General features: G+C 42.1%; 1 protein-coding gene across 1 annotated transcript in view; it reads right to left on the bottom strand.

The window, feature by feature from the left end:
* Window positions 1-17,685, bottom strand: part of slc24a4b (solute carrier family 24 member 4b) — a 32,122-nt gene extending 14,437 nt beyond the window's left edge. The window contains 2 exon segments of the mRNA XM_018661708.2: window positions 9,656-9,763; window positions 15,990-17,685. Of these exon segments, the coding sequence (XP_018517224.1) occupies window positions 9,656-9,763; window positions 15,990-16,152 (271 nt within the window). The 5' untranslated portion in view covers window positions 16,153-17,685.
* Between the last annotated feature and the right edge of the window lie 9,427 nt (window positions 17,686-27,112).

The raw sequence follows: 27,112 nt of genomic DNA, 5'->3' as shown, positions 1-27,112 counted from the left end.
GGACTGAAATGGTTCAAAACATTTTCTGAAAATCACCTTTCGCCTGCAGTATGTCACACCAACTGACAACCAGTGGCTTCATACCTATTCATGGAGGAAGAATCAAGCATTGCATCGCCTCAAAAACTGTTTGGGTTTAGCTTGGGCTATATTAAGAGCCTGAAGTCATACAGAATTAAAGCGAGCAGGCAGAAAAAACCTCCCATGCTGAGGACTCATCATCCATCATCCAGAGCTCCAGCTGGAACACAGTGTGATCATGGTACCGCCATACGGCTCAGATCTCTGGGAGCACAGCCACTCCACAGTGCACCTGGCTGGACACAGAAGCTGGCCGTTTCCCTGACGGGACCCAGCAGCTGTGGGGAACGGCCTTTGTCCGACCTGTCCCTGTTGGGCCCGAGCTGCAGGCTCACATCTTGTCTTGCCTTGTGACAAGCCTGCAATATTGCCAGCATATTGCTTACATAATACTACAGCTATCTCTAAGCTACAGTTAGCCTTATAATGCAGCCTGGATAAACAAAACTAAGAGTCTACAGTCATGCTTGCACCTCCTTGAGGCTGTACTTCAGCACTGTAGAGCTTTGAGCTAAATGTCAACATCAGCATACTAACATGCTCACAATGACTATAACAAACATGTTAATGTTTAGAAAGTATAATGTCCCATATGTGCTCAGTCTTAGTCTAGCATATTAGCATGCTAACATTCGCTAATTATCACTAAACACAAGGTAAAAGTGAGGTTGATGTTTTTCAGGCATTTGGTCATAAAGCAAAATATTGAGCACATTAAAATTTTGACTTGGTAAAGGCGCTAAATGAAAAAGCTCACCATTCTGAGTACAAATCATCATGAGGGCACCAGTTGCAATTAGCACTAGAGGAAAAGCCAAAAGATCATCAAGGTCATTGGGGTTTGTCCTCTAGGGATCATGAATCCTGTGTACAAAATTTCATGCCAATATATACCTGGCCGTACCCAGAGTCATGTTGCAAGAATGAAGCAAAACAAACAAAAAACAACAAAAAAAGATAGAGCCGTTTTACTGTTGCACTATTTATGCACAGTACATTAAACCCAAATACACAACAGCAGAACAATGCGGTTTACAACAGAACATAAAGGTAAGATTTGGGCCCTTGTCACATATGGACTCATGAAGTGGAACAGTGCTCACCTGAGACTTCTCACTGCATCTGTCCCAACCTCACCGATGTCTGTTTTCATGATATTTGACAGCGTGTGCACATGACTGAATCGGCGCAGCATTTGGAACACTGCACAGGCAAATCAAATACTCCACAGGACATAGCCCGAGCCCACTTAATCAACTGCACGCCTCTTGGATTTCATTCAATTACATCACATATATGGAAATGTGGTACACTTTGCATCTCCATATGTTATCTAACACATTATCTTTGCCAAAGAACAAAAGAGCCACAAAGAAACCACAATGCTATTTCTGGCAGTGGGACACAAATTAATCCAACCTTGATTTTGTAGGAGATTTGGTATCTCGTGTGCAACACTGCATCTCTCTGACTGCCTTCATGACACAGTAAATGCACCTGATTATATTAGGGAACATAATAAAAGTTGTGTACATGGGTAATGTGGATTATGACCTTAATGTACAGTGTAATGAGAAACTGGAGAACACCTGGGTGACATTGAAAACAGTGACTGTGGCAGGCGGCTTTAGCTCATTTCATTTCTGACAGGTTTATGTGCTGAATGAAACATGTTGGAAAGCTGACGGCCTCAAGCAAAGGTGCAATCAATTACAGGATTTGTCAGCTATGCTCAGAGGTGACTGACAACAAACTGATGCCAATACAGAAGGCTAAACTCCTACTGATACCTCATGGACAAACAACCCCACAACCATATGTTATTCTAGCTGCACAAGGTTGCCTGTTAAACTTAGGAAAAACAGAAACACAGAAACATCAGGTGGGAGTTTCCCGCTGTCCAAGTATTTTCACCTCCTTCTACCATGTTGAGTTAACAGCATTGTAGGTCTTCCATTAATCAATAATTAAATGCCAAAGCTATCCATGCTCTTGAGTTACTTGTTCAGCCCCTTGCTACTATATACAATCAGCTCCAGCTTGGCGTGTGTTAAAAATAGGTGATCACAAAGGTATTTAAAGGGCACCTAGCACTGGGACAGCTACGAGATGACAGACAGGCAGGGGTCACCCCCCAGTCCCTGTAAACACTCAACCAGACAGCGTCTGCAGGGTTCGTCTGGGCCTCCTCGCCATAGAGGTCAAACCGGACATGAACATGCTTCCACAGCCATTTCCCACACAAGGACAGGACAGGATGTACATGCAGGAGTGGGACAACACACAGATTGCTTAAGTGATGCATCTCAAATGAGGTCCATAAATAGAATCATAAATAATATGTAGCTCAGTTGAATCAAATGTCATTTTTACAGAAACCAGAGAAATAAATTGGAGTAGGCACATCGTTATGAGGTGTTGCGGCTGTATATTGCAGAAATCCTTAGCTGACAGCAAATTAATTCCAACAGTCACTGTGGAATCATTTGAATATTTTATCAAGCAAAAATGACCAAACATTTACAGGTTATAGCTTCATGAATACAAAGAGTTTAGGGCTATAACTAAGAATTATTTTCATTATCAATTAATCTGCTTATTATATTATTGATTAATCTTTTGGTCTGTTAAAAAAAAAAAAATCTTCATTCTAATTTCAGATTAGATGTCTTACTGTCTTGAATTGCTTGGTCTGCCCTACTAACAATCCAAACCCAGAGACACTCTGGGGTTTATTATCACGTTAGAAAAGGAAAGCAATAAATCTCCACAAGTGACAAGCTTGAACTAGGGAATGTTTGTTGTATTTGGTGGATTGATTTTCTGTCAGTCCACAGTTCAGTTAATGAGATGTTCCAGCTCGAAAAGAGTTTTTATCCCCCATTTTATCATTTCTTGAATATTTAACATTTTTGTCTTTTGTCCCTGACATCACCTTAGACTTGTGATATGCACTTGTCATTTGATGCAGTACATAATTATTTAAAGAAAATGATTAGCTGTAGCTGTGATTTATCATGCAGTACAGCTCTGAGATACAGAAATCTAAATATCTGGCATCTTGAACCAAATGACATTTGCTAATTTGTTTTTAATTAGGCCAGAGATTTTGAATCTCCCTGTAAATATGTTTAACATGAATTGTGCCAAGCAAGCTGCTTTCAGAACAACATCTACTATGCTGAACAAAGGGTTCGTGATCGTACACATCTGAAAAAACAAACAAACAAACAAAAAAAAACTAAAACTTTTATCTATCCTGCTGTTCTTGTGTTTATGTGGGACTGCTGTCTTTTTTAGGAGGCAACGAGGGAGTGAGAGCGTGAACGAGGGACGTCTGGACTGGCACGGCATTCAGGAGGCTTTTCAGAAGCTAAGCTATAAATACACCCTGGATTCTCTGTTTGGACACCTGACTGTGGTGCTTATGCAAGAAGAAATTACTGGCAACACTTTTCTTCATCTGTCTCCCAAACCCCCTCCTCCTCATCTTATCAACCCCAGAAGTAATTACAAGTCCACACAGAGTCCTCACAAGAAGTGTTGGGAGGATTTTATGAGACGCAGTGCCGCCACACTCCACGTTAATACTCTGAAGGCCATCATTGGCTACATTGTGGTCAGTAAGGGACAGCGCAAAAATTATCTTGAGGACAGAGGGGGATGCTTTAGTGTCCACAGTGGGCCTTAAAGGAACAATCTGCTGTAATCCTGTGTGTTTCCCATTGTCAGTTATACCTAATGACACCGATATATTTCTTTGAGAAAGCGAAAATACAGTGGATTAAATATCATCTCTAAACAGTCGTTCCCACATTCTCAAGACCACAAAAAGTTTTACATAAAAAGCTAGGCCTGAGGTGACAGTAATAACCATTTGCTTTATTTAGAATATACACAGAATATTCACCATTGTGTTACTTATTTGTCATAAATACGCCAAAAATGCTGATGCAATTTTTTATGTATGATTAACAACTAAGTGAAAACTATTGTACCATCAAAATGTTGTGGTTTATTCTTTGTGTTTTACCTCTTTTAGTTATTAATAATCACGTATTGATATCTTGGAGTATAGTATTGCAATACTGCTCTGGTATTGCAGGTTTTTCTGTTTTCTTTGTCAAGGGCAGGGATCAAAGAAAAGAACTCTGGCAAGGGACTAAATTACACTTTTCACAGTTTCATCAGATTTCTGCTTTTATTCCATAAAAGGTATGTACCTCCTTGGATTTGTAGCACTGCTAAGGAAAGGGTCAAATAGAAATCAAATTAATTCTAGGTTCAAGGATTAAAAAACTGAATAAATTAAAAAAATCTCAAGTCATACATATTTTGTCTCTACCACAGGCCACTTTCCACTGTTCCAAGCCTCAGTTAACAAAAAAAAAAAATCTACTCACATAACCTTAATGACATATTAAAGCCCAAGCATGCAGGCCTTTCTTTACATTTGTGCATTTATTATTCCATAATCTGGTAATATTCCAGATATTATGGTGCTGTTACATAATGGAGCTCAGTATCGGGTACCGTCTGTTGTCCCAGATGAGGACTGGTGGGACAGCGCAAAGAGCAGGCCAGTCTTCAACCAACACTCGCATGGTCCCGACCTGGATGACGAAATCCAGCTATAGATGCACAGACTGAGACCACAGACTGTGGTCGACTTGATCTTAAGATATGTCACTCTGACAGGGAAAATCATAGTGACATCATATACTAAACAACTGAATAAAAATATTATGACGTGAGCAAGATGTTTGGCAGAGCGCCTGGTGCTACCTTCTGTCACAGCCTGCGCACCGACCCACAGACCAGTAAGGTCATTAACAGAACACAACTGACACTTCAGTACAGTAATCAAGAGACTCCTCAGAGGAGAATGGTTCCTCTGGGTCATTATTAACTCATTAGATAATTGGCTTGCTCCAGCAGACATCACCAAGCATTATGATTCGAGTGTGACTGCAGCAGCCTTTCCTGTGAACATGATGACCACCATCACGGGTCGCCTTCTGGGAAAATCCTTAGGTCACACAGAAAGAGTAAGTCATGAAAGATGCATGGGCTTTTATTTTTTTAACATACATGATTAACCTCTTGTTGTAGGGTCAATACTCTCAAACATCACATGTACAACTGCTCTTGCATGGCCGTGTAAGCACTTGAACACATGCAATTTCATTTGCATGAACACACTTGCATACCTATTACACTTCCACTTTTAGCATATGTTCCCATCAGGTTTTATGTGATTGTGTGTATGAGTAGTCAGCCTATTGGTGGATCAGAGGACTCCTGGTTCAATAACCTAAAGGGGACACCGCATGCATTCAACTGTGTACAGGAGAAAATAGGTAAACAACTCCCTCGGGGTGAGGTATGGATCGGCAGCAACAAAGAGAGAACAAAGTTACCTTGCTGCTGTGACTATACACTTAAACCTGTCACAATGTGCTTTCTAGCGTCAGCTTTATTTAAAAAAAAAAAAAAAAAGTACTACGTTAGCCAAAAGCACGATGAATGAAAATTTAAGAGTAACAAAAAAAACCAACAAATCTGAAGCCAAGCAGAATGTGAATGAATAAACACATGAAGAGGTCAGGCATGTGAAAAGTGCAGGTGCTCGTGCTTGCAGTCGCCTCTCTGCTGCATTGTTCCACCATTGCATGCGAGCGAGAAGCAAAGCGAGGTCAGTTTCCATTATGCACCGCAGCATAATCCCCCCCTGCTTGTGTAATTCCCTTTTAAAAAGCCTCCTTCTGGTGTTTCCCTGGAGTTGACAAACCTGCAGCCCGCTACCCTGCTGGCAGCTTTGCTCCACGTGTTGCTGCCAAATTTCTTGCCCCCCCCACACACACACACTCAAAAATAACTCGGAATCATCCAACCCCTATTTGCCTCAAATCCAGCCTTTTTCTCTGAGCCAAAAGCAGAACATGGACACAGAAATTTATATAAAAGAAAAAAAAAAAACAATTGACAAACTGCAACACCTACAGGCTACTTACCCACAGTTCCACCTCTCCAATGCCGCATCTTATGCTTAACCTCCAACATGTGCACCCCCTGCCCATGAGCAGATTAGTGCCATGTCTCCAAACCTCTATAATCAAATCCCATCGGATTAATTCATAGTACAAACCAAGCCACACTAAAACCTTTTGCTTTGTTGTTCACTTCTACTTTTTGCACCGCCATCTACTTCTACCAGGCTAATTGTGCCACTCAAGTGGGAGTTTTCAATATTTGGTATTAGCAGCATCTTTATTAAATTATTCCTCCTACAGAACATTAGCCACGGTGCTCTGCCCCCTCGCCAATTTTCTGTGCACCACAGTTGGCATCAGTCGGTCCCACATGGGAGGGGATACATATGAGAGAGTATAATCTAATATTCTGTGTCCCTGTGTAAACCCCATGTCTTTTCTCAGCAAACACACATCACTGATTATGTTCCTCACACAGCCTGGAAGAGATAATAAACATTTGAATTCTGAAATAAAGCTGCTGTTTTTTTCCCCAGAGTTACTGAAAAAGTGCATTTATTCCATTCATTGTAGGACTGCTACAGGGGGAAGTGGATCTCAAGGGGTGGTATGACTCAAGATCTGTGTGTGACGGTTAATAAAGAGTATTCAGAGGTTGCATCAGCCCCTTGCAGTGTGATCTAGTCCTTTGTAGATTAGAAGCATGAATTGTAATCATTGTAAAAAAAAAAACAGTTTAGACAGCACCTTGTGTTTTCCAGGAGTTATTATTCAATGGCCAATAAAAGAGGCACTTATGATGAATGGCCATCTTAGCAACACAAGTCTCAGGACAAGCAAAACAACATTAGCACCCCACAAACCCGCAGAAGGGCTCCCTCGGTGATCAGAGAAATAATGATGAGGAAAAGGCAGAGAGACCAAAGCTGACTGAGTGTAATCTATGCAGCCCACAAACACCACCCTAATTAAACGGAGCGTCAGATGTTGCACACACTCAGCATAAAACGAAATGCCTCCAATAATAATTCTCATCCAATCTAGCCTGGGTCTGTTCACAGTTACTGCTTCTTCCCCCTGGAGAGGTACAGACCAGTGCCATCCCTGCTCCACTGCTGGATCAGCTCTGGACAAAAAAAAACTACACAGGGAACCAAAACAAAAACACAAACATCTGTGACACAAACATTTATCTCACTTACTGTGAGAATAGTACGAGCCCTGTGGTCAATTCGTCTAGGAGATTTGGTCCCTCACCATGAACCAAGACGTCTATTCACTTCTTGGGAAATGTGTAGATGGTAAACAAGTTTGCCATCCTAGACAGATTATCTACTTTTCCACAGACACCATGAACAGCCAGTCTGACTAAGTCCTCCTTGTTTCCCTGATGAGATGTTTCATTATTTTTAATGAAACATAATTCCCTATTGACAAGTGCTACATGAACGAGTCATCTAAACCTTACCCATTCTGACCACCTTTCTTTTAAACACGACTATCCCCCACCCCACTGTTAGAAAACAGTGGTGCTCACCAGAGTGCACTGACTGTAAGGTCAAAAGTCACCTCAGACTCAAAGACAAGTGTTTCAAATCGTTTATGAAAGATTAATTATCTTTTCTTTTTTGGGAAAGCTCTAGAAAGCTTACATTTCTTGCCCCGATTGATTTGTCAGAGTCACGTTTCCTGAATCTCTACATACTGAGCTGGAGACAACAAAGCTGGCATTACCCACAGTCAGAGCAGCCAAAATTATGAGAAACTGAAAAATACAACACTCATTTCTACACCTTAAATGACTGACTAAATGACGGCAAAAACTATAAAATATATTGTAAAGGTGATACAAAAGTACTGAAAACTTATTTCGTCCACAAAACAGTCTCCCACAACTACAATCAAGAGTCACACATGTTGCCTAAGCTGACCAAAACCCAACAACCTATCAGCTGAGGTGCCTGAAGTCTGCAACTATGAGTGGATTATTCACGAGACCAAGTCCCAAGAACAAAGAGTCATATGATCAACCTCACCCCGATGAGGCAGAGCAGGAGTGGTGGAGTAAGAGAGAGGAGGACTAGAGCCCATGAGAAATGTGAGGAATGTGAGGTGCAGTGTGGTGCCTCCAGTGCGGCAGACATTTGAATGGAAAAATGGTAATCCCAGAGGATTAGGAGGAAAACTTCCAGCTCATAATCTTGTCATTTGGCGCTCATTTCAATAGCACCCCACTGTGATTCTGGAAAAAAAAAAAGTTCACATTTAAATGGCCACAATGCTGAATTGTTCAACGTCAGTGACATAGTGTGTGTTCTGCTTATTTATATATAAAAACAGCAGGTTCACTAATCCCTGGGGGGATTCTGCCTGCTGTGACTGGTAATGAAGTAATAGCCAGTTAGTCCTCACTGGGTCACTTGTGATGCTGCAAATAAACGGTAAATTTAACACTTCAAATTACCTGTAAATTGTCTGCACTCTGGTGTCATCTTCTGTGTGTTAGTCAAATACAAATCCCACTACTGAGTTGCACCCCATTTAACAAAATAATTATTCTCAGGGCTTAAAAATCCTCCTTCAACAGGTCTCCTTTCATCTGTATAACCACTTTAGATTTAGAGGCTGAGGTTGGAAAGCGCAGGTAGTCGCTAAATTCTGTACCACCAGCTAAACACGAAGTGACTAAACTTACCACTAACACTGACAGCTTTCATATCAAGCCTTTCCCACTCTGTCATGCGGGATCATAGAAGGTGAATCACAGTGTTTGTAAAAAGTAAACAAACAAGACTGCGACAATTCAAATGGTATGGAAATAAATCAATAAGTGACGAGACAAACGACAGCCATTCCCTGCCTGTGCTGTGCCATTGCTGTTTCAATCAACGATTTCATGAAAAACTTAGCTTTAATGTTTTTCATAGGCTGATGCAGATGTCAGCAGTGTCAGAGAGGCTGTCAGCATACAGTCCAGTATAACTAATTATAGAGAATGCTGCTTCCTTTAAGTGTACCAAGGATGCCGTGAAATAATCAATACCTGACCCTTTTAATAGCCCTTTCAGAGCTTATTACAGTGCAAGTGATCTAAACGGAGTCAGAGCAATATAGACCTGATGAGGGGGTGAATTAAAGCAGCAGATCAACTCATACTCCACAACTATTGGTTGTTACTTTGAGATTTTCCTACAGTTTTATTTATGTGTTTATTTTTATTTATGTGAACAATATCACCTTAAACAGAGGTAAACAAAGGATGTGTGTATTCAGTGTTCACCAAACTGTATTAGTCATGCCCTGTGTACTAATTGGTGGATTCTGAGCTACTTATTATTAAAGGGGCTATTTATGGCAAGGTAGCATATCATTATTAAAAACGTTGTGAGCCACAAAAACAAAACAATGAGCTCAAAGACACTAATACGCTACACAGAGTGAAAGAAAACTGCAGGGCTGGGTGATAATTCTGTGATTGCGTGTCACTACTAGCGACACCTTTCACATTACACGGTCATTTATACCATTGTTAAAATTTAAAAAAAGTTGATTGGTGCAGCTTTAATCTCACAATGGTGTACCTGGTTCTGAGCAGTTCTTCTGCTCCGTTTCATTGTCTGGTGCTGAAGCCATTAGCCGTCTCCCCCAGTGTTCCAGATCCGGGTGTCCCTCCACCATCATCCCATGGCCTGCAACAGGACAAAAACAGCTTTGATTAGAAGACATCCACATAAATCCGGCAGCTGAGCTCGTAGCCAGGTCTGCATCACATAACATGTTTTAAGTGAATGCTCCCGTAGTGATTCTAACATGCTTTTCTTTTACTGCAGAGAAACCTTGAGACTCTTTTTTGCATATTCAAAATGGTGCAAACAAGACTAACATGGCCTCTTGCAGTCTTGTATAATGTATATATACAATGTGTAATTCAAACAAGGTTGCTTTTTTTTAATCCCTTAAAAGTTTTTGCTTATGTAGATATGACATTTTCATTCGGTGGCAGCAATAACATCAAAGTGCAGCTGCTGTGCCTTCATGTTTTGGGACGAGAGAGTGGGAGGTGGAGCGTACAAGTTTCATTTTTCATTAAACTGCTCTTAAGCCTCTGTAATGAGGACATAAAAAAATAAATAAACAAACAGCAGTCCCAAACATATTACGTAAAATCATGCCAACGACCTGAACAGCATTTTAAACTCAAAATTTTCATAAACTGCAGAATGATTAAATGCAATTGTCATATGCCCAGTTATGAGCACTAGGAAGATAAGATTGAGGGTCTGTGTTTCGTTCATATACAAAGTGTTCATCAACAAACCACCTCTGTCTGGTTTTTAGTTGTAGGTTACACAATGGTTATGAAAGACTCTCTATTTAGCAGGAGACTCACATGATCTCAGTGTTTGTAAAGGTCTCCCTGACCATGTGAATGTCTCAGTATGATCACTCACTCTAAGCAGGCTCATTTCCCTTCTAGTAATGTCCATGAGGAAGTAACAGTTGAGACATAGGAGACGACTACTACTTTAAAACGGGTAATGAATTGAAGAACACTGATTAAATGTTTTTTTTTTTTTAGGCCAATGTATAAACATCTAGGACAATTTGCTGCTAATAAAAAGAGAAGAAAGACAAAAACAACCAGAAAATAATCACAATTGGGAAGTTTAAACTAAGGAATGTGTGTCATAAATGACCTGAAGGACTGATTATTTAAATAATTGATAATATATATTTTTATTGATCAGCTAATCAGTTATTTGACTAAATCATTTCAGCCCTACTTTGGAGTTAGTCAGACTGCAAAAAGTCATTATTTACATATCTGAGTAACACAGAGCCACCGAGTAACATCATGCTTCCACTCCTTTTCAGCTGCATTTTGCTCTCCACGATCTCCTGTGGTAAATATCTGACTCTTTAGCTGCTAAATGCTCAACTATGTTTACCAGCAAGTCACTAACTGTGTCAGCTTGCCATGTGGTGCTGAGCAGGTACCGTACAGTGGGCTTTTGTCATAGCTTTTTGTTGGTAACAGCTAGCTAGAAAACCATATGAATGAGCTTTAAGATGCTAAAATGATTTGTAGAACTGAGGGGAACTGCGGAGTCAGTTGATGAGAAACATGACAGAGTGATCTTGTTTATTGTTAATATGAAAATATTGGTTGGTGCAGATTTAATGGATCCTTTAAAAAATGGTTTACACTTTCAAAAATCAATAATCCAGTATAATTTTAGTCAGTGTTTTTCAAAGGTCCTCTACCTGGACATGGTGGTGTTTTCAGAGCATTGACACAAAAATGTCTTCATTAAACTGCTTTCAATCCAGTACAGTTAGACAGCCTGAAGATCAGCAGGCACTGGACAGACAGATTGTACACAAGGCGACTACAGCTGCTTCCCACAGTTCTCCAATCCAAAAGACCAAACCCTCCAGTCATCACTCCAACCTGTTCCTCCTCACTAACCAGCTCAGTTTCACTCTGCTGCTTCTGGTCTCCCTTTTTTTGTTTAATATTCCCCTAGAGATGTTCACAATAACACAGTGTCCAATTTGATGTCAAGGGAAGTACAGGAAACATGGAAATATTGCACTAAATGACATACTTAACAACAAAAGAATTCTGTGTAGAGTCACTTGACCGTAACTATGAAATCTTATGTTTTGTCACAGTCTTTGACCATTCTCGAAGGACAGAACAACTGCAAGTGCATGTACATATGCACGTGCAGGGGCTGTTCGGTGTACTGCACCTTTGCTGCCAAGCATCTGACAGGAAAAACAAAGACAACGTGATTCTGTCAGTACTTCTAGGCAGGCAGGAGGCGAAATAAGGGCTGCAGTCTCATGCTACATCTGCTTTCTTCTCCCAGTTAACTCACTTTGATTAATCGTCTTATTCCTCATGGTCAATGACCGAAGTTCTGGTGTCGTAAAGAGCTGAATGGTCTTGATTATACCTGATCTTGTCTGAAGCCAGGAAGTCTCAAAAACTTTAAAGATTTGAAAAATCTTTGAAAACTGAAAATTCTTTGTAAACTGAAAATCTTTCAGGATGATTTTCACAAATTACTGATATTTTATGGGTGAAATGACTGAAAATAAAGATTAAACAATAATGAAAATAATCATTAGTTGCAGCACTAAAAGTATACTAAATGCTTGTTACTTTCCCTGTTTTCATACACAGATTCAGTACATGTTAGCCTCTGGTCATGCTGGGGAATTTCAGCGTAACACTTTGTGGTCTGTGGGATGTGGGTTACATTTGTTTGTCCTTTCAAAGATTAGATTGATATGGGCTATCATTTTTGTTACTGATTAATCGGTCAAAAAAATCATAAAATAACAATGTGATGTAGTCAGATAGCCTGTTTTATTTGGCTAACAGTGAAAAAAAATAAAACAGAAAGATTTCTATCATAAGATGAAAAAGAACAGTATAAAATCTCCACATTTGACAAAGTGGAACCAGTGAATATTTGGCATTTTTACTCAGAAGATTAACTGATTTTCTAAATAGTTACCAGTTGATTTTCTGTTGTTTCAGATACACATTTGATTCCAATGTCCTCTATGTTTGCATAGGGTCAAGAGCAACTAATGTGGTGTAACAGCAAAAATGAGCATTTTTGGTGCTAAATCTAGGTGCTAGTCTTGATGGTATATAAATTCTGTGACGGTATCAAAACGCTCAACCCACGGTGAAATGCACAAAACTGCCCATGAACAAACTTTCAGGACTTCCGTAAGGTTGTGATGTCACACCTATACAATCACCACCCCTCAGCCATGGCCCCAACATGGCCAACCCATACCCTGGCCCAACCTTTTCATTAACAACACAACATCAAGTGGTCATTCTGTCGCTGAGCTAGCAACCTAGAAGAATGTCTGACTTTGACCTTCTCTTCAGCTAATTTCAACACTGACTGCTTAACATTTCCCTCCACAGTGGCCATCTCCATTCGCATTTACCTGTGAGTTTTACCAAGCTACAGTCAGCTACAATTCTTTACCCGTGGTTGGCCTGGCTGTGTGTCACCAAGAAAACAGTCAGCCAGTCAGAGGAGGGGCTCAGAAACAGACACAAACCTCCCTGTTCTTGCTAAAGCTCATGAGAGTCACGTGAGAGGAGACGTAAAATTATATTGTGGTGGCCTTTGGTACTTAAAACCATAAATATATCTTCTTATGGATATCAAAGCTTGAAATAAAAACACCTTCAAAAAGAAGTATAAACCACTGGAGCAGAAACCATGAGATAAAATGGGTTTTAAAAAGGCTGAGGACTACATCTCACACACTGCAGTGAGAAGCAGAGGGTAACAATAGCACAGTGGTAATGTCATCCCTCCAGCTCTGTTCAATCAACTCAGGGAGGAGATGGACAAAAGACAGCCGTCCATCAATCTCCCTGTGCTATGAACACACTCTCCTACACGAGTATCTGCCTTCCTGTCGCAGAAAACATCTCCAGCACGCTCTCCCCGCCCCGCAGCCATCACCATCAGCCTGCTGCAAGCTACCTGTCAGAGCTCAGCCATGCCCTACCTCCAAAAAACACCTGTTCCAGTCTCCCATGCAGAGCTCCGTCCACACACACACACACGCAGCCCGATCAGCATGCACAACAACATGTGTCGCCCCACCCCTCTTTATGGAGATGTAACCCAGGAGTAGTACATCAAATCCCATCCATCTGGACCACTCAGCACATCAACACTCCCCACCCCACCCCACCACACCCTCCCGCTCCCACCTCCCCACCACCACACTGCTATCAATCAAATGGGTGGCAAACACGGGACACAGGTTTGTTACTGTGACGTGACAAATGCTTGTTCCTGTTGTGATGGCTAAAAGATGAGAAGGCCACAGCTATTCAGTTAGATAGATGTGATTATGGGTATCATGGGTTCAGAGGGTGGGGTGGCAGGGGGTGTTTATCTCTCATCAGACACTTCCCGTGCATGTCACCTTGAAATCCCACAACCACCATCACCACCACTGCTTGCTGCTTGCAGCTGCTGGCGGTCACGAGAAACGCCTTCTGTCAAATACCCCCACATGAAAATCACTGAGTGGATCAGGCAAACTTGATTAAGTGAAAAAAAAAAGGGCCATTAGTGACTGAGGGGGGCTTTACTTTGGCTACCACAGCCTGCCTTTGGAGATAAGAGATTTGCACTCGCCTGTATGATATCATTCCAGAATAATCTTTTAAGCCTCTTGTTGTTTTTAATGTAATTAATAAAACTCCCGATACATCCGTTAGAGATCTACAGCCAGGCAGTAGTTGTGGTGAATTTACAGACGCTTTCAGCCACGGGGCCTAAGTGGTTGCAGATAGGCAGGTCCCACTACAGGGTCCGGGGCTGAGGCTTAAGGTTAGGAACTCTTTGACAGACCAAGCAGTCTTCCTTTTCATGCAAAAAATATTGATTATATATTGATATTGATACTGATTTGAAAGCGCCAATAAGCTTCTTCTGCGTCCTGGCTCAACTGAATATTGTTCTTAAAATTCATGTTGGCATTGAACACAGTCTTATTGTTCTGTCCTGGGGAAGTGTTTTCTAGTTAACCTCTGGTCCCAGTGGTGTGTCACATATCATTCTTCACCAGCAAAATGTCAAGGTTGGCCGTTAGATTACATAACTGTGTGTGACGCTGTGCTGATGCTCTGCGTGTCAGTGTTTGCACGGGCCTGAAGTAAGAGTTTTGACATGTGTGCATGGGAGGGAATGTTGTTTGGAGTGTGTGTGTGTGTGTGTGTTTGTGTTTGTGTGTGTGCGCGCGCCTGCATCGGGGGCATCACACGCATCACGCATGATCAGCCATCTGAATCGTTTGCTCAGCGCACACCTCGGACATCAGCTATGAATACGGCAGCAAAAGCATCCCTCAGTGTTTATTTCCAACCCCCCCTTTCTTCCTTCCTCCTAAATGATCGTCAGTGGCCTCTGCGTAAAAATCGGCATCCCCTCGATCGCCATGCGGAACCTGGCAGCAGCATGGTGGTGGTGGTGGTGATGGTTCAAGTGTAATATGACTGAGGTGATCCGGGGTGTGCAATGGTGTGTGAAGCCCCGGGCCAGACACGATGATTCCAGCGTTAAAACACGAACCTGAGCTCTAGCTAGTGTGGTGTGTGTGTATGTGTGTGTGTGTGTGTGTGTGTGTGACCGACGATTGCGCCTGGCGCCAGATAAATACACATTTATGGGAGAGAGGGGTGAAAATAAAAAACAAACAAACAAACCAGAGCCTAATTGGGGGTGGAGGGAGGGTGGGAGAGGGGGTTCGTTCTGGGGGTCGGTTGCTTGATCGGTGTGTGCATGTTGGGGCATGAGGTGTGCGTATGCCGTGTGATTATGAGCCTGCCTTTCAAATTAAAAAACGTGCCGCTGCCACAGCGCGCACACTGCGGCATATACGGACAAACAGACGCATGTACTCTCCGACACTGACATATGTATGTAGATATATATATAAAAGAGAGAAAATCCTGTGACCTGACGATAACATGTGCAGCTGACTTTTTCTACTGAGTGTGATGAGCCAGGGACACCAAACGCATTCTGTGCTGTTGCAATGCAAACTACACACTTCACCTAAACGGGCAAGAAAACCACACTCAGAGGCATCGCATACGAATTTTGGACAGGAAGACGGACCTGCTCCTGCTTGAAAAATGCACGCGATCGCGTGCCCTTGACATTAAAGCCTATTGGTTTGCTTCTGTGATCGATACTGAGGTGGCTCTATCATTACGATTAACTGATGTGCATGTGGGTGCATGATTACACTGCAGATTTCTGGAGCCGTTCTGCTCCGTCCTCAGCTCTCTCCATATGCCCCCGGTGCATCTCGGCAGTCTCTTCCCACCCCCCTACTCCATGCACTCACCTGTCTTGGTCAACAGCGCCGACATGCTCCACGCCACGAAGAGGACACTGCAGATGAAGCACACCTGAACGAAAAGCATCTCCCTCCTCTTGCGAACTTTGAATATCTTCGCAATTATTGTCTTTTTAGACGCGCTCACGGTGTCGGTGTCGTCCCGCTCCATGCTTCGCAGCAGCTCGGGCCGGCGGCCACTTTTTTTCTCCTCCTTTTTTTTATTGCGTCCTTGAAGAGCCGAAGAAACTGCCGCCCCGCTTAGCCTCCTCTTCACACAGAACACAGCCGGGATGTGGTCCTCATTTCAAAGCCGTCCAGGGCGCAGATGGAGAGAAGTGAAGCGGACAGTTCTTCCTCCCTCTTCTCGTCTCCTCCGCTGAGAAGAAGATGCCCCCCTTTTTTCCCTCTGCTGCTGCTGTTGGGAACTGCTGGACTGGGCAATGACACGGCGGTCAAATTCCGATATATGGCTCCAAATCAATTCAGCGACGCTCCTGGATTCGGATTCTGCAAAGAGACGAGCGCTGTCGGACGGGCTCCCATCGCAACACGCATCCTGTCCCGTGAAGAAAAAATATCAGCTGCAATATCCTCCCGTCCGTGCAGTTTCTGTGTTTGCCGTGAAATGCGTCAGTGTCCGGTCGCGAACGTGGAAATCGCTCAGCTGCGCCGTATCGCCGAGTCCACGCACCTGCGCCCGTTAAGTGAAACCAATCTGTGTTCATCAAGGTTAATTGTCAAATTCGGCCAGCACTCGTGCCGCTCGCCTCGCTCGGGCGCCTCCCCCCATCCACATGAATTCTTCCTCAGCGCGAGAGAGGAGCCGTGCTGATGACGGAGAGAGAGGACTGTCAGTAGACCATCCACCCTCCACCCCCTCGTTGCTTCCACCTGCCCTCCTACTCTGCCCCCCCCCCACGATAAGACCCGGGCTCCTTTCAACTTTCTATACATGTGCAAGAGAGCCTGTTGGAGGAGAAGGAGGAGGAGGAGAAGGGGGAGGAGGGTGAAAAAAAAATCACGCTTTCTCTCTTCTATCAATCCGCTGTCCACCTTGAAACCTCCACACAGCTGCTCATCGATCACTCTGACCCCGGAGTCTGGCAATCTTTCACCTAACTTGCGCGTCAGATCAAACCTGTGGGTTGGATTTGGGCGTCCAGACAAGCCCCATCATGCTACTCATAAAACAAACCCGACACAAAACAACCCACCACTGCACTCCAAATCCAATATCTTTCTGGGTCCTGAGCACAGCCCCTTTTAATAACTGGCCTACAAGTCACCTGCTATCTTCATTTTGATATCATGCTGAATAATTGAGGTTATAGATCTTCCAGCTCACAGGCATCAATGCCTGCCTTGCCCCAACCCAAATCTACAATCATGAAATAATTTCTCATTGCCTAAAGGTTTTTGGTGCCAAGATTATAATGGCTTACTGTATGCTTTTTTGCTCTTCAGAAAATTGCTTCACACAAACAGAGCTGTTGGACCTGTACATACTAGAAATGGATAATGTAATGGGGACCTTTGTGTCAGTGTGGTAGTTGTAAATTAAACGTGGGTGAAATATGTCCTACAGTCAGTGACCATTAGAACACAAACAATTACCATGATGAGGAAAAAAATCTGTTGTATATTCAGGAATATGAAAGACCCTTGCTGTTACTCATTACTCAGTTCGCTTCTGTGTGTCATGTGATTTTTCCACAAATGTATAAATCAGCTTAAAATGCTGACTTGAACTGGATTTACCCTCCACTACTACACCACTAATTAGTGTTTGATAGCTGGCAGCCTTGCAAGTGTGTCACCCATGCAGGCCAACTGAGGACTCTGTTGGAGTCTGCAGGCTCCATGATATGTGATTGGTGAGGGCCTGGTGTTGTTGCCCACCCATTATTTGGTGTTAGCTGTTGTCACCTGGAGCTGTCGCTTCATGGTGTGGGAAAATAATTGGACAGTGTTATTCCCTGGACTCCAAAATGGACACCATATGGGAAGATCAATATGTGCGATAGGTGTTTAGACATAATCTGTGAATCAAATGTTGTAGCTTGAAAAATGCACCACAAACAAGACTGCACATTCCCAACATTTTTCTCAACTCTTCTATCCATTATTTTAGTGGACTTTGTGGATCTCAACAAATAGAGGAGTGAGATTCAAGTTATTTGTTTGAAACTTCCACTAACAGATTAAATTTTGCCACAGTGTTGTCGAGAAAAGCCCTGCCGCTCCGCTGTTTGCTCTAATGCAGCGCTCCACTCTTATTAACCAGCTGTATTTTTAGACTGCTCCCATGGAATAATTAAGTCACTTCCCATTGTTGAACTTTTAATAGCGTGCCCCATTCAATTTAAAGTTGATGATGCTTCCACTTACAACATCTTTAAAGGAATGTACGCTCTTTACTTCTCGGGCAAGCACAGTCACATCCTGTTCACCACAAACAAGATGTAATGTGTGAATTAGACGTGCTATTATAGGTGTATTTTGTTATTTTTGTTGTTGCCTCCAGGCCTGCTTGAGGGTCACTTTAGCTGCCAAGACAGCAGAACAGGAAGTCTGCCATAACCTCATAGCTGTCAACACAAACAGGTTGACGAGGCTGAAACAGCGTGTCAACTTTTTACCGCCACCGCCGCTGCCCACTTAAGCAAAAACCGAGCAAGCGTGTCAGGGTCAAAAGCCTCACACTCCGGTGCAATCTCCTGCAGACCAAGGTTATGTAAGAGCAGGACTGTCCCCGTCTGTACAGTACGAGGCAGACCTCCAAAAACATCTACCCCGTCATATCCAACAAGCAGCGAAGATGTTGGGTGAAGGCTGTTAGTTAAGTACGGAAGGCGTCGCAGGTTATTAGTTGGGGCTTTCTGGATCTGTCGCCAGGTCTTGTGTTTATCCTGCAGCTTGGGTCTTCTACATGCACACACACACATACACATACACATACACATCAACATGTGTGACCCATGCCCATGCCAAGGGATTAGTCCCCTCCAGGCCCCTGCCCACACAGCAGGCAGGCAATCGGGGACCAGTGCCAGGGGCCTGCTTACAGAGATTTAGCCACTGCTTTACACTCCCTGGCTTGGTCAAACATACACACATGGCCTCCTTTGCCTTCTGCAGGACTCAGTGAATGGCTTTTGATATGCAGCAGAGATAATAAAGTGTGGTTTTAGCTGTAAGGAGGCAGCAAGAGATCGGCTTTGTAGGAGTGTTTTAATGTGGGCAGATGTCAAAAGGAGCAGCCAGTGTAATGTAAATGTGTTGTTTGATATAAATGCTAAGTATGTGTCACGTCCTTGCACTACAGATCACTAATGACTTGATGTCAAGGGTGTTAACAATGAACTGTGTTACACAACAATTGCTGTTTGACTCAGCATTGCTCATTTCAGCTTCCAACTCTGTTATTGCCGCAATGATTCATGTGGTTTATTCACTGGTTTAATACAGTGATTAAGATCCCGTCTTTAAGGGCAGCACGGCAGAAACATGGCACAGCTTACATAATGTTTTTGTAATTGTGTTGATATTTTTCAGTGTGAAATTTACTATGTAGGCTTTTGAATCCAAACAATGCACTGTGGGTGTATTTTCTTAATGCTGTTTCTCTGCAATGGCTATGTACAGAATTAAGCTGAATTACTAGTCCATGCCAGATAGTGAATAATAATAAACTGTCTCTATTTGCTATGCTAACACATACCTACTACATGGTGATGCATAAAACAATCTCACCACAAGGTTTAGGAAGTAGCTTTCTGGAGCATCTTCTGTTGATCATATCACATCATCTTATTTAAGAGATGGATTTAACACAGCTGTCGTAGAAGTGTAGATGTTCTAATTTCCTTTTTTTTTTTTACTGAATACTGTAAAGCCACAGATATTGTAACTTTTGAAAGAAGAAATAATACAATCTTCCTCTTGCAAATGAAAAGTTAAATTCATAATAAAACACTCTTTTGCTCAATTCAGTACACTGAGATTTTGCTGATACACACTGACATGCCCTACTTTAACATTTCAAAGTTTTATGAGAGGAAAAACAAGAAATAAACACACCATAGCACACATTCTTCTCCTTTGTCAAAACCTGGTGCCTACATTACCCACAATGCAACTCAAAAGCCAACACGTCAGTTTGAGAGACAGGTGTATTATGTAAGTAGTGAATGATGTAGCCTTGAGGTGCTAGCCTCAAGCACAGATGTATTTCTGGTAAGCTCACTTTTTTCTAAGTGCACAGCCCCATATTTTCTTTCATTTTCAAAGTTGTGGTCTTCAGCACAAACTGATGCTGACTCAAGTGACATCACTCGAGGCAGTTTATCAGATTTCAGTTTGCTCTCCTCTGGAGAAACAGAAGGCTTCATGCACCCTTTGTCACATATGCAGCAGTACTTCCCAACACATGTAAAACAGGTGTTTCACTATGCCCTTATATTAACTGGGTCTACTCTTCGAGAAAAGTTACATAGCCTTGTTTTAAGGACTCAAAATGTTAGATATGAACGTGCACAATTCTGTGACAGCTGCATGAATTTCATCTGCTGATCAGGTGATGTGACCAAATTGCCCTAGAAAAACTGCTAATTCGACCTTGTAATGAGACTGTGAAACCTCTAAAGTCCTGTTTTACTCTTGTCTCTTGTCTACAGTATGTATTTGGTTGTACAATGGCTACACTCCATTGGTGTATCCCATGTATAAGAGGGGATGATTTTGCTAAGGTATGGAGAGATGACCAGGTGACGCTGAGCCAAAGAAAGAAGTGTGACACCTTCTATTGATGCACTACTGGCATTGTAACTAATACTCTCCTATCATCTGAAGCGAGTAAACAGATGGAGGGATAAATACCTGCAGCTCTGAACCTTTTTTTTTACTCCCTCAACCTGCCAACTATTGCCGAGCCCACTTTAGCCAATGGCTGTTACTAACAGTACAGTACAAGCTTGGTGTGTGCACGCACACACACGCAGGAAATGTCTCTGGAGACCTGCTGATTTTACTTCTTGCAAAAGCTCCTCAGTCAGCTGCAGGGAAAATAAAATATTCATCATGAGTGTTGAGCATTCTGTGGCAGCACCGCAGGTTTATTTGTATGCCTGCTCAGGTGTGAAGAGTAAACAGGGCAGGGAAGAGCAACAGAGAGTCTAATCTGTGTATTCTGGAGGCAGCAGTCATCTCCTGTGCTGCACTCTTCATCTCCCACGACATGAAGACTCACCCATACAGCTGTCGACAACATAAGGCAACTCAGTCAACCTCAGAGAGTCATCGACAGTGCAAAACATCATGAATCATACAGTGGTTTTTACTATATGAAATACAGGTTTATATGCTCCAGGAAACAGCAAAGCGATCAATTATGTGTGTTTCATGCCTGCTGACTCTGATTTATTTCTTTATCTCTCAAAAAACCTGTTACATAACAAATGATAAGTACCAGAGCGGCATATAATTAGAGCTACAACTGCTGTGACAATGTTCATCATCGATTAATCTGCAGATTATTTTGTTCATAAATCAATTAATCACTTGGTCTGTAAAATATTAGTATTTGAAGAAAAATCTCACTAATTTCCCAGCCCTCAAGCCAACATCTTTAAATTGCCAATCAACCCAATACATGACAAGAAAAGCATCTAGTTCTCATGTTTGGCAAGATGGAATCAGCAAATATTTTTACCTGTTGCCTAAACTATGACTGAAATGATTAATTGATGATCACAGCAGTTGACAGTTAATTGACTGATATATCAATTAAGTTGTAAGTTCTACATACAAGATGTGGCCTCTGACTTCTACGATAGACTGCTCAGGAGGTAAAACTTACAGTTTAATGTACTGTCTAATACAGTAGCCCTGCAATAGATACAACCATTTGTTAATGCTTGGTTTTGGTTGAGACTGTCAGCAGTAATGTTTGTGGCTACTCCTCCTGCTGAGGAAGACCTCAGAATGCTGCTCAAAGTGCCAGAAAGGAGCTGGTAAGGAAGCATTTAGTGAGAACTGTGATTTTTAATGATGAGGAACGAATGAACTGCTCAGTTTGATGCTGCAGTCTGTGGTGTTGCAGGGCGCTCATGTTATTTGTCCTCCTCCCTTACATGACCAGTTATTTTGTCTCTAGAACAATAAATATGCTTTTGCAGCTGTAGAAGAAATGTCTCTTAAGCACTTCTGATTAAATATCTCAACGTGTCACTTATTATTGCACTTCTGTGTTAATTATACCCCAGGCTGTTGCCTCTTTTTCATTAGACTGGTGACAACCTCTATTAGCAATTCTACTAAACCTCCTTATTTTTCACTTTTCTTGCTTCCTCCATACAAACTGCAGTTCACCTATCACAACATCACCCTCCTCCCTTGGGCCCAAGACATCAATTCAACTTTTCCGAATGGTTTTATTCATTTGTGCATGAGCATCAGGACTGTGTGAAATTGGATGAGGGTTTTCACAGTTTGCGGCGCAGTCCTCAGCCTAACGACGGACAGTGGCTAGAGGAAAAAGGTTGGCCATATCTGAGAGAGACTTAGCCTTTTGTAAAGAGCTGCACACAAATAACTTCATTATTCTTTTGTCTGCAGACAGAAAAGAAAAGAGTAGGCAGGAAAAGAGCAACCTTTCCCCTTGCAAAGAAGAGTGGAAAGCCCCATTCAGGCTGACCACAGAGGTTACGCCAGCAGAAACATGCAGCTAATTCATTCTGAGAAGATAGCATCACAGTTGCAGAGACAGGCTACAAAGTCTATATTAATACAGCCAGCAGTGCTCTGAAACAGAGGACAAGTGAGGGTGAGTTCTTCATTCACTTGGAGCTGGGGGTGGAGGGGTGTGCAATAAAGTCAATGAGCCAGTAGATTTCTCTGCTGTGCGATTTCATCACCCTGCACACCTCCATACTGGACACAAAAGTTACAGGCACTGTGTAGTAGGAGGATGAGTAGGAGTTGTTAATGTCATAGTCTAATTATTCATAAGTAGGCATGAGGACTGGAACATTTTTTCATGAAGAACAGTTAACTTGACAGAGTAATGTTTTCTATCATTCTGAAGGGAGCTGAGCAACTGACCCTCATAATGTGATTTATGTTATTTAGCATTGGGCTTCAGACATCATATTTTTAACAGACTGAGTTAGGAACCTGTACAACCAAAAGATGATACTGAATTGTGGGAACTGTAGGGAATTCCAGTGTTTTTGAAGTTTGGCCCAGACTAGAGACAAAAAGTCTACATATCCTGCTACAGCGATGACATTCTATCTAACCTGTTCATTATGAGGCCCCAACTTCATAATTTAATTGAGCAAAATGATAAATCGCCAGAGTCCAGTTGAAGATAAACCCAAGTCACGTCTTAAGTGAAGTTTCAATTCCTGAGGGAGGGCCGGTGCACGTAAGGTCACAAGTCTACATAAGCTAAATGCACTACAACTGCAAGCTGTCCAGGTCTCTAAATAATTGAAATCATACAGCATTTCAACATGTTCCCTTCAGAGCTGTGTTAGTATGTGTGGCAAAACTCAAAGGATCATATACAAGCTTCTTATTTAATCACATCCCATGGTCCTTATCAATGAAAGGAGCTGGCTTCATCAAATGATCTAAGGTTATAACCAAGACTAAATTACCAACCAGAAACTCAGGGAGTCTGAAGGATCCAGCATCACCATGTGATGCTAAGTAGCACACCACTTTCAAGGAATTTTCATGGGTCATATCCATGACAGGGGGTTAATAGGAGTTAATATGTAGAGAAATCATGATGTGAAACTACATGTGAAAAGCAAAAATTGTGCAATGATAACACAAAAAATGATGTGAGGAAATCTGTCATGTTATTGATACACCATTTGGTGATAACAGGCTGGGTAATTTGATTGATTTCAAATTTGTTTGGTATTACTGTACTCAAACAAACTGTAATGACAATGGGCCTTAACAAAAGAATTACTACTTTTGTGGTAACTTGATTTAAGTGACTAAAAACTAAATACAAACTAATATATACAGTATACAATGCACAGAACAGTAAAAAGCAAAACCTCATCTATGTTGTGCTACAAGTTAAGGCAAGCAGAATAATTTGGGCATTGTGTTTGACCAAGGTCTGCAGGCCACTACTCACAGCGCTGGCATCTAAACTTAACTGCACGAAGATAAACGGTTGTAGTGATGAGTCACTTCTCTGGATTCACACTCCTCTGTCCGGCTTCTACTTGTTTTCACATCAACATCATTCACTGCCGATGATTCAGCCTTATTACACTGCCGTGTGTCATGCTAGAGAGTCGCCCTGAGTTTAGGAGAGACGTCTGCAGGGGTAAACAGAGGGAGCTAATCCTCATCGTGTTTTTTGAGCTTGAATTAATCATCGGCAGGGTCTCCTCACAGCTCTCAAGGTGGTGTCAGCCATGTCACATCAGATAAGGCCTCTTCCCTCTGATGTGCTGTGCAGGAAGAGCAGGCCAGCCAGGTTGCATTCTGCTGACTGGCTGGAAGCACATGTCAGCCTGAATGCAGTTTGCTAAGAGGCTAATATTGCTCTCATCCAAGAGCGTGTTTCCTGTTGCCTGCATCGCTTTAACTTTCGGAAACTGGTCAGGTTTGTTTTGCGTTGGGAGGAGAAGAATGTGCTGTTTGTACTCAAGCCAAGCAAAACAATCTCATGTGATCTGTCCTAAATAGCCAGTCACATACACATGATCACTAAGTCATCCACATGTCTCTGCCAGTGAGCCAGCCAAGATCAGTCCCAGCCATGAATGCGCCCAACAAAACGCATTGTTTCATCCAAAAGGCAACATGGCAGCTGCAGTATTGTGGACTGTGGATAATCTGGCAGCAAGTGCCTTCGTGGATTTGTGCTCGTGAGCATTCCTGCTTTGTGGACGGGGTGTGAAGAGCAGGTTGCATAAGAGGATCACCTCCGTAATGGTGTAATTCAGGATCCCTGCTCAATACAGGCCTTTCTATGTGTATCTTAAAGAGTGGGTGGGCATAATTGGTTCCTTTACTGGAGGACCTTCACCACAGGAGAATGCTGGCACATTGGGATTACTCATAGAGAGAGGAATTAGGGAAGAGATGGAGGAGAAAAACAAGCGAGGACATAGAGGGGAATTAAGAAGTGTAGAGAGGGGAAAGAGGAGGGAGTTTTCAACTTGCCTCCTCGAGCATCTACAATCCTTCCAAAAACTTATTTTAGGTTCAAAAATATTGTTAAAAAGGCAACTACACACAACCAGATTTCTACAGAAATAGTCTGATATTTTTGAAAATATGCCCTTTCACTTGCTGGAAGAGAGTTAAATTTGAAGATCAATACAATTCTTATATCAGGCTAATAACTGAACTAAGCTTAGCTTAGTTTAGCTTAGCATAAAGACCGGAAAGCAGGGGAAACAGCTAGCTTGTTCCTTAAACAAAAACACACTTACTGGCACCTTTGAAGATCATTACTGAACACATTGGGTCTCGTTTATTTCATCTGTCCACACTCATAAATAAAAAAGAGGCAAGTGATGGTTTTAGAGAGCGTTACGTGCTACAATTATTCCATAGCGACCGAGCAGCAGTCAGTTCGCACCAACTTGACCACCTGCTCAGACGAAAACTGTCAGCTAGCTAGCAACTGACTGATATACTCACCAGAAACTCCAGGTCTTTCTGTTTCCTCCACTCGCTCTCCTGTCTCCTCCCGAATCGATTTTTTTTTTTTTTTTTTTAGCTCCAAGTGAAACATTTTCACCGACTTTGACTGCAGGCCTGCTACCTTCACAATTAGCTTCACAGCCAAAATATATCCACTCACTATATATGTCAGATACGTTGCAGAGCCAGGCTAGCTGTTTCCCACTGCTTTTAGTCTTTAAACTAAGCTACACTAATAAACTCATGGCTCTTAGCTAGTCAGCTGCACTTAAGTCTTGCTAGAAAGAGCAGAAAAGACAACTGTTATTTAGAGTGGGATGTTAAGTGCGTTTCTCCAGGATGTAAATTGTTTTTTCTACTTGCCATATTAAGTAGCTAACTTTGTGTGTTTTTAACGGTTTGTTAACAACGATTGGCACCAAATACAAATAGCATATAGCTCCCTTTAAATTAGCTGAAAGTAGTTGTATCAGTGTTGTATTGGATTTTACTTAGATCTAAGAGCCATTTTGATTGGTTTGTTTACACTTTAGTGAAAGTGTGAAATATTGTATCTGACATAAATGTGTGATATCTGAGGCTGATGTTAGATTATAATTTTGGTTGGTTGTAATCATTTGTCTAAATATGAAATGAGTGAAGCACAGAGTGGTATTGATCTGCTTTTGATGAGAAAATCAATGTGTGTATTTATCCATATCATCAAACTAATTCTTTAAACTTATCTTTGCAAATTTACTTTCCTGAATTACATTTTCCCCCATTTTATTATTTTGCAATTTCTCACAAGTTGAGATAAAACCATAACAACAGCAGTGTTTAATAAAAATATGGAGGCATGACTCTTTGTATTTAGCAACTGTCATTATGTCAAAGGACTGCTTTGTATTCATTTACAACTTGTGCTTAAGCTCATAAAACAACTGTAATAAAGCTGCAGAAATTTCAACGTGATGCCCATTTGGGCAGAGTGACAAGCTCAAGTTCCATTTTTAGATCTGGATATCATGGGATTTTTGTGCCTTATGCTATGTTTGAATATTGTGAGGTTTCATAGAAATTCGTCCCCTTTTCACATTATTACATTGATGTCATTGGCATTAAGTGGTCTGCTTAGTGAGGAGACCGGGAATTCAAAAGGGATTAAGTTCATTCATCCCCCAATCCACGCAGATGAATGGATATACACCACCAAGATGCTCCCTTTTGAGCACAGCTTCGTACAAGTGAGGACAGTGTGAAAGGCAGAGGAGGTGGTCACCCTGGAGCCAGGTTATGGATTTATGATGTGACGTGGTCTGACAGATTGGCAGGGGCACTTGTTGAGTGGGGTAGCAGATCTCTCGCTGGCCTCCAGGGGGCAGAGTGGCCTCTGTGCCCCAGGGCGACTCTGCCCTGTGCTCTGGGCTTAGCTGCTCGTTACATTAAAACAGGGGCTTCTGTGA

Source organism: Lates calcarifer, linkage group LG7_1 (assembly GCF_001640805.2).
Source record: "Lates calcarifer isolate ASB-BC8 linkage group LG7_1, TLL_Latcal_v3, whole genome shotgun sequence".
Taxonomy (NCBI): domain Eukaryota; kingdom Metazoa; phylum Chordata; class Actinopteri; family Centropomidae; genus Lates; species Lates calcarifer.
Note: the sequence above shows the minus strand (reverse complement) of the source record. Positions and strands in the feature narration are given on the sequence as shown.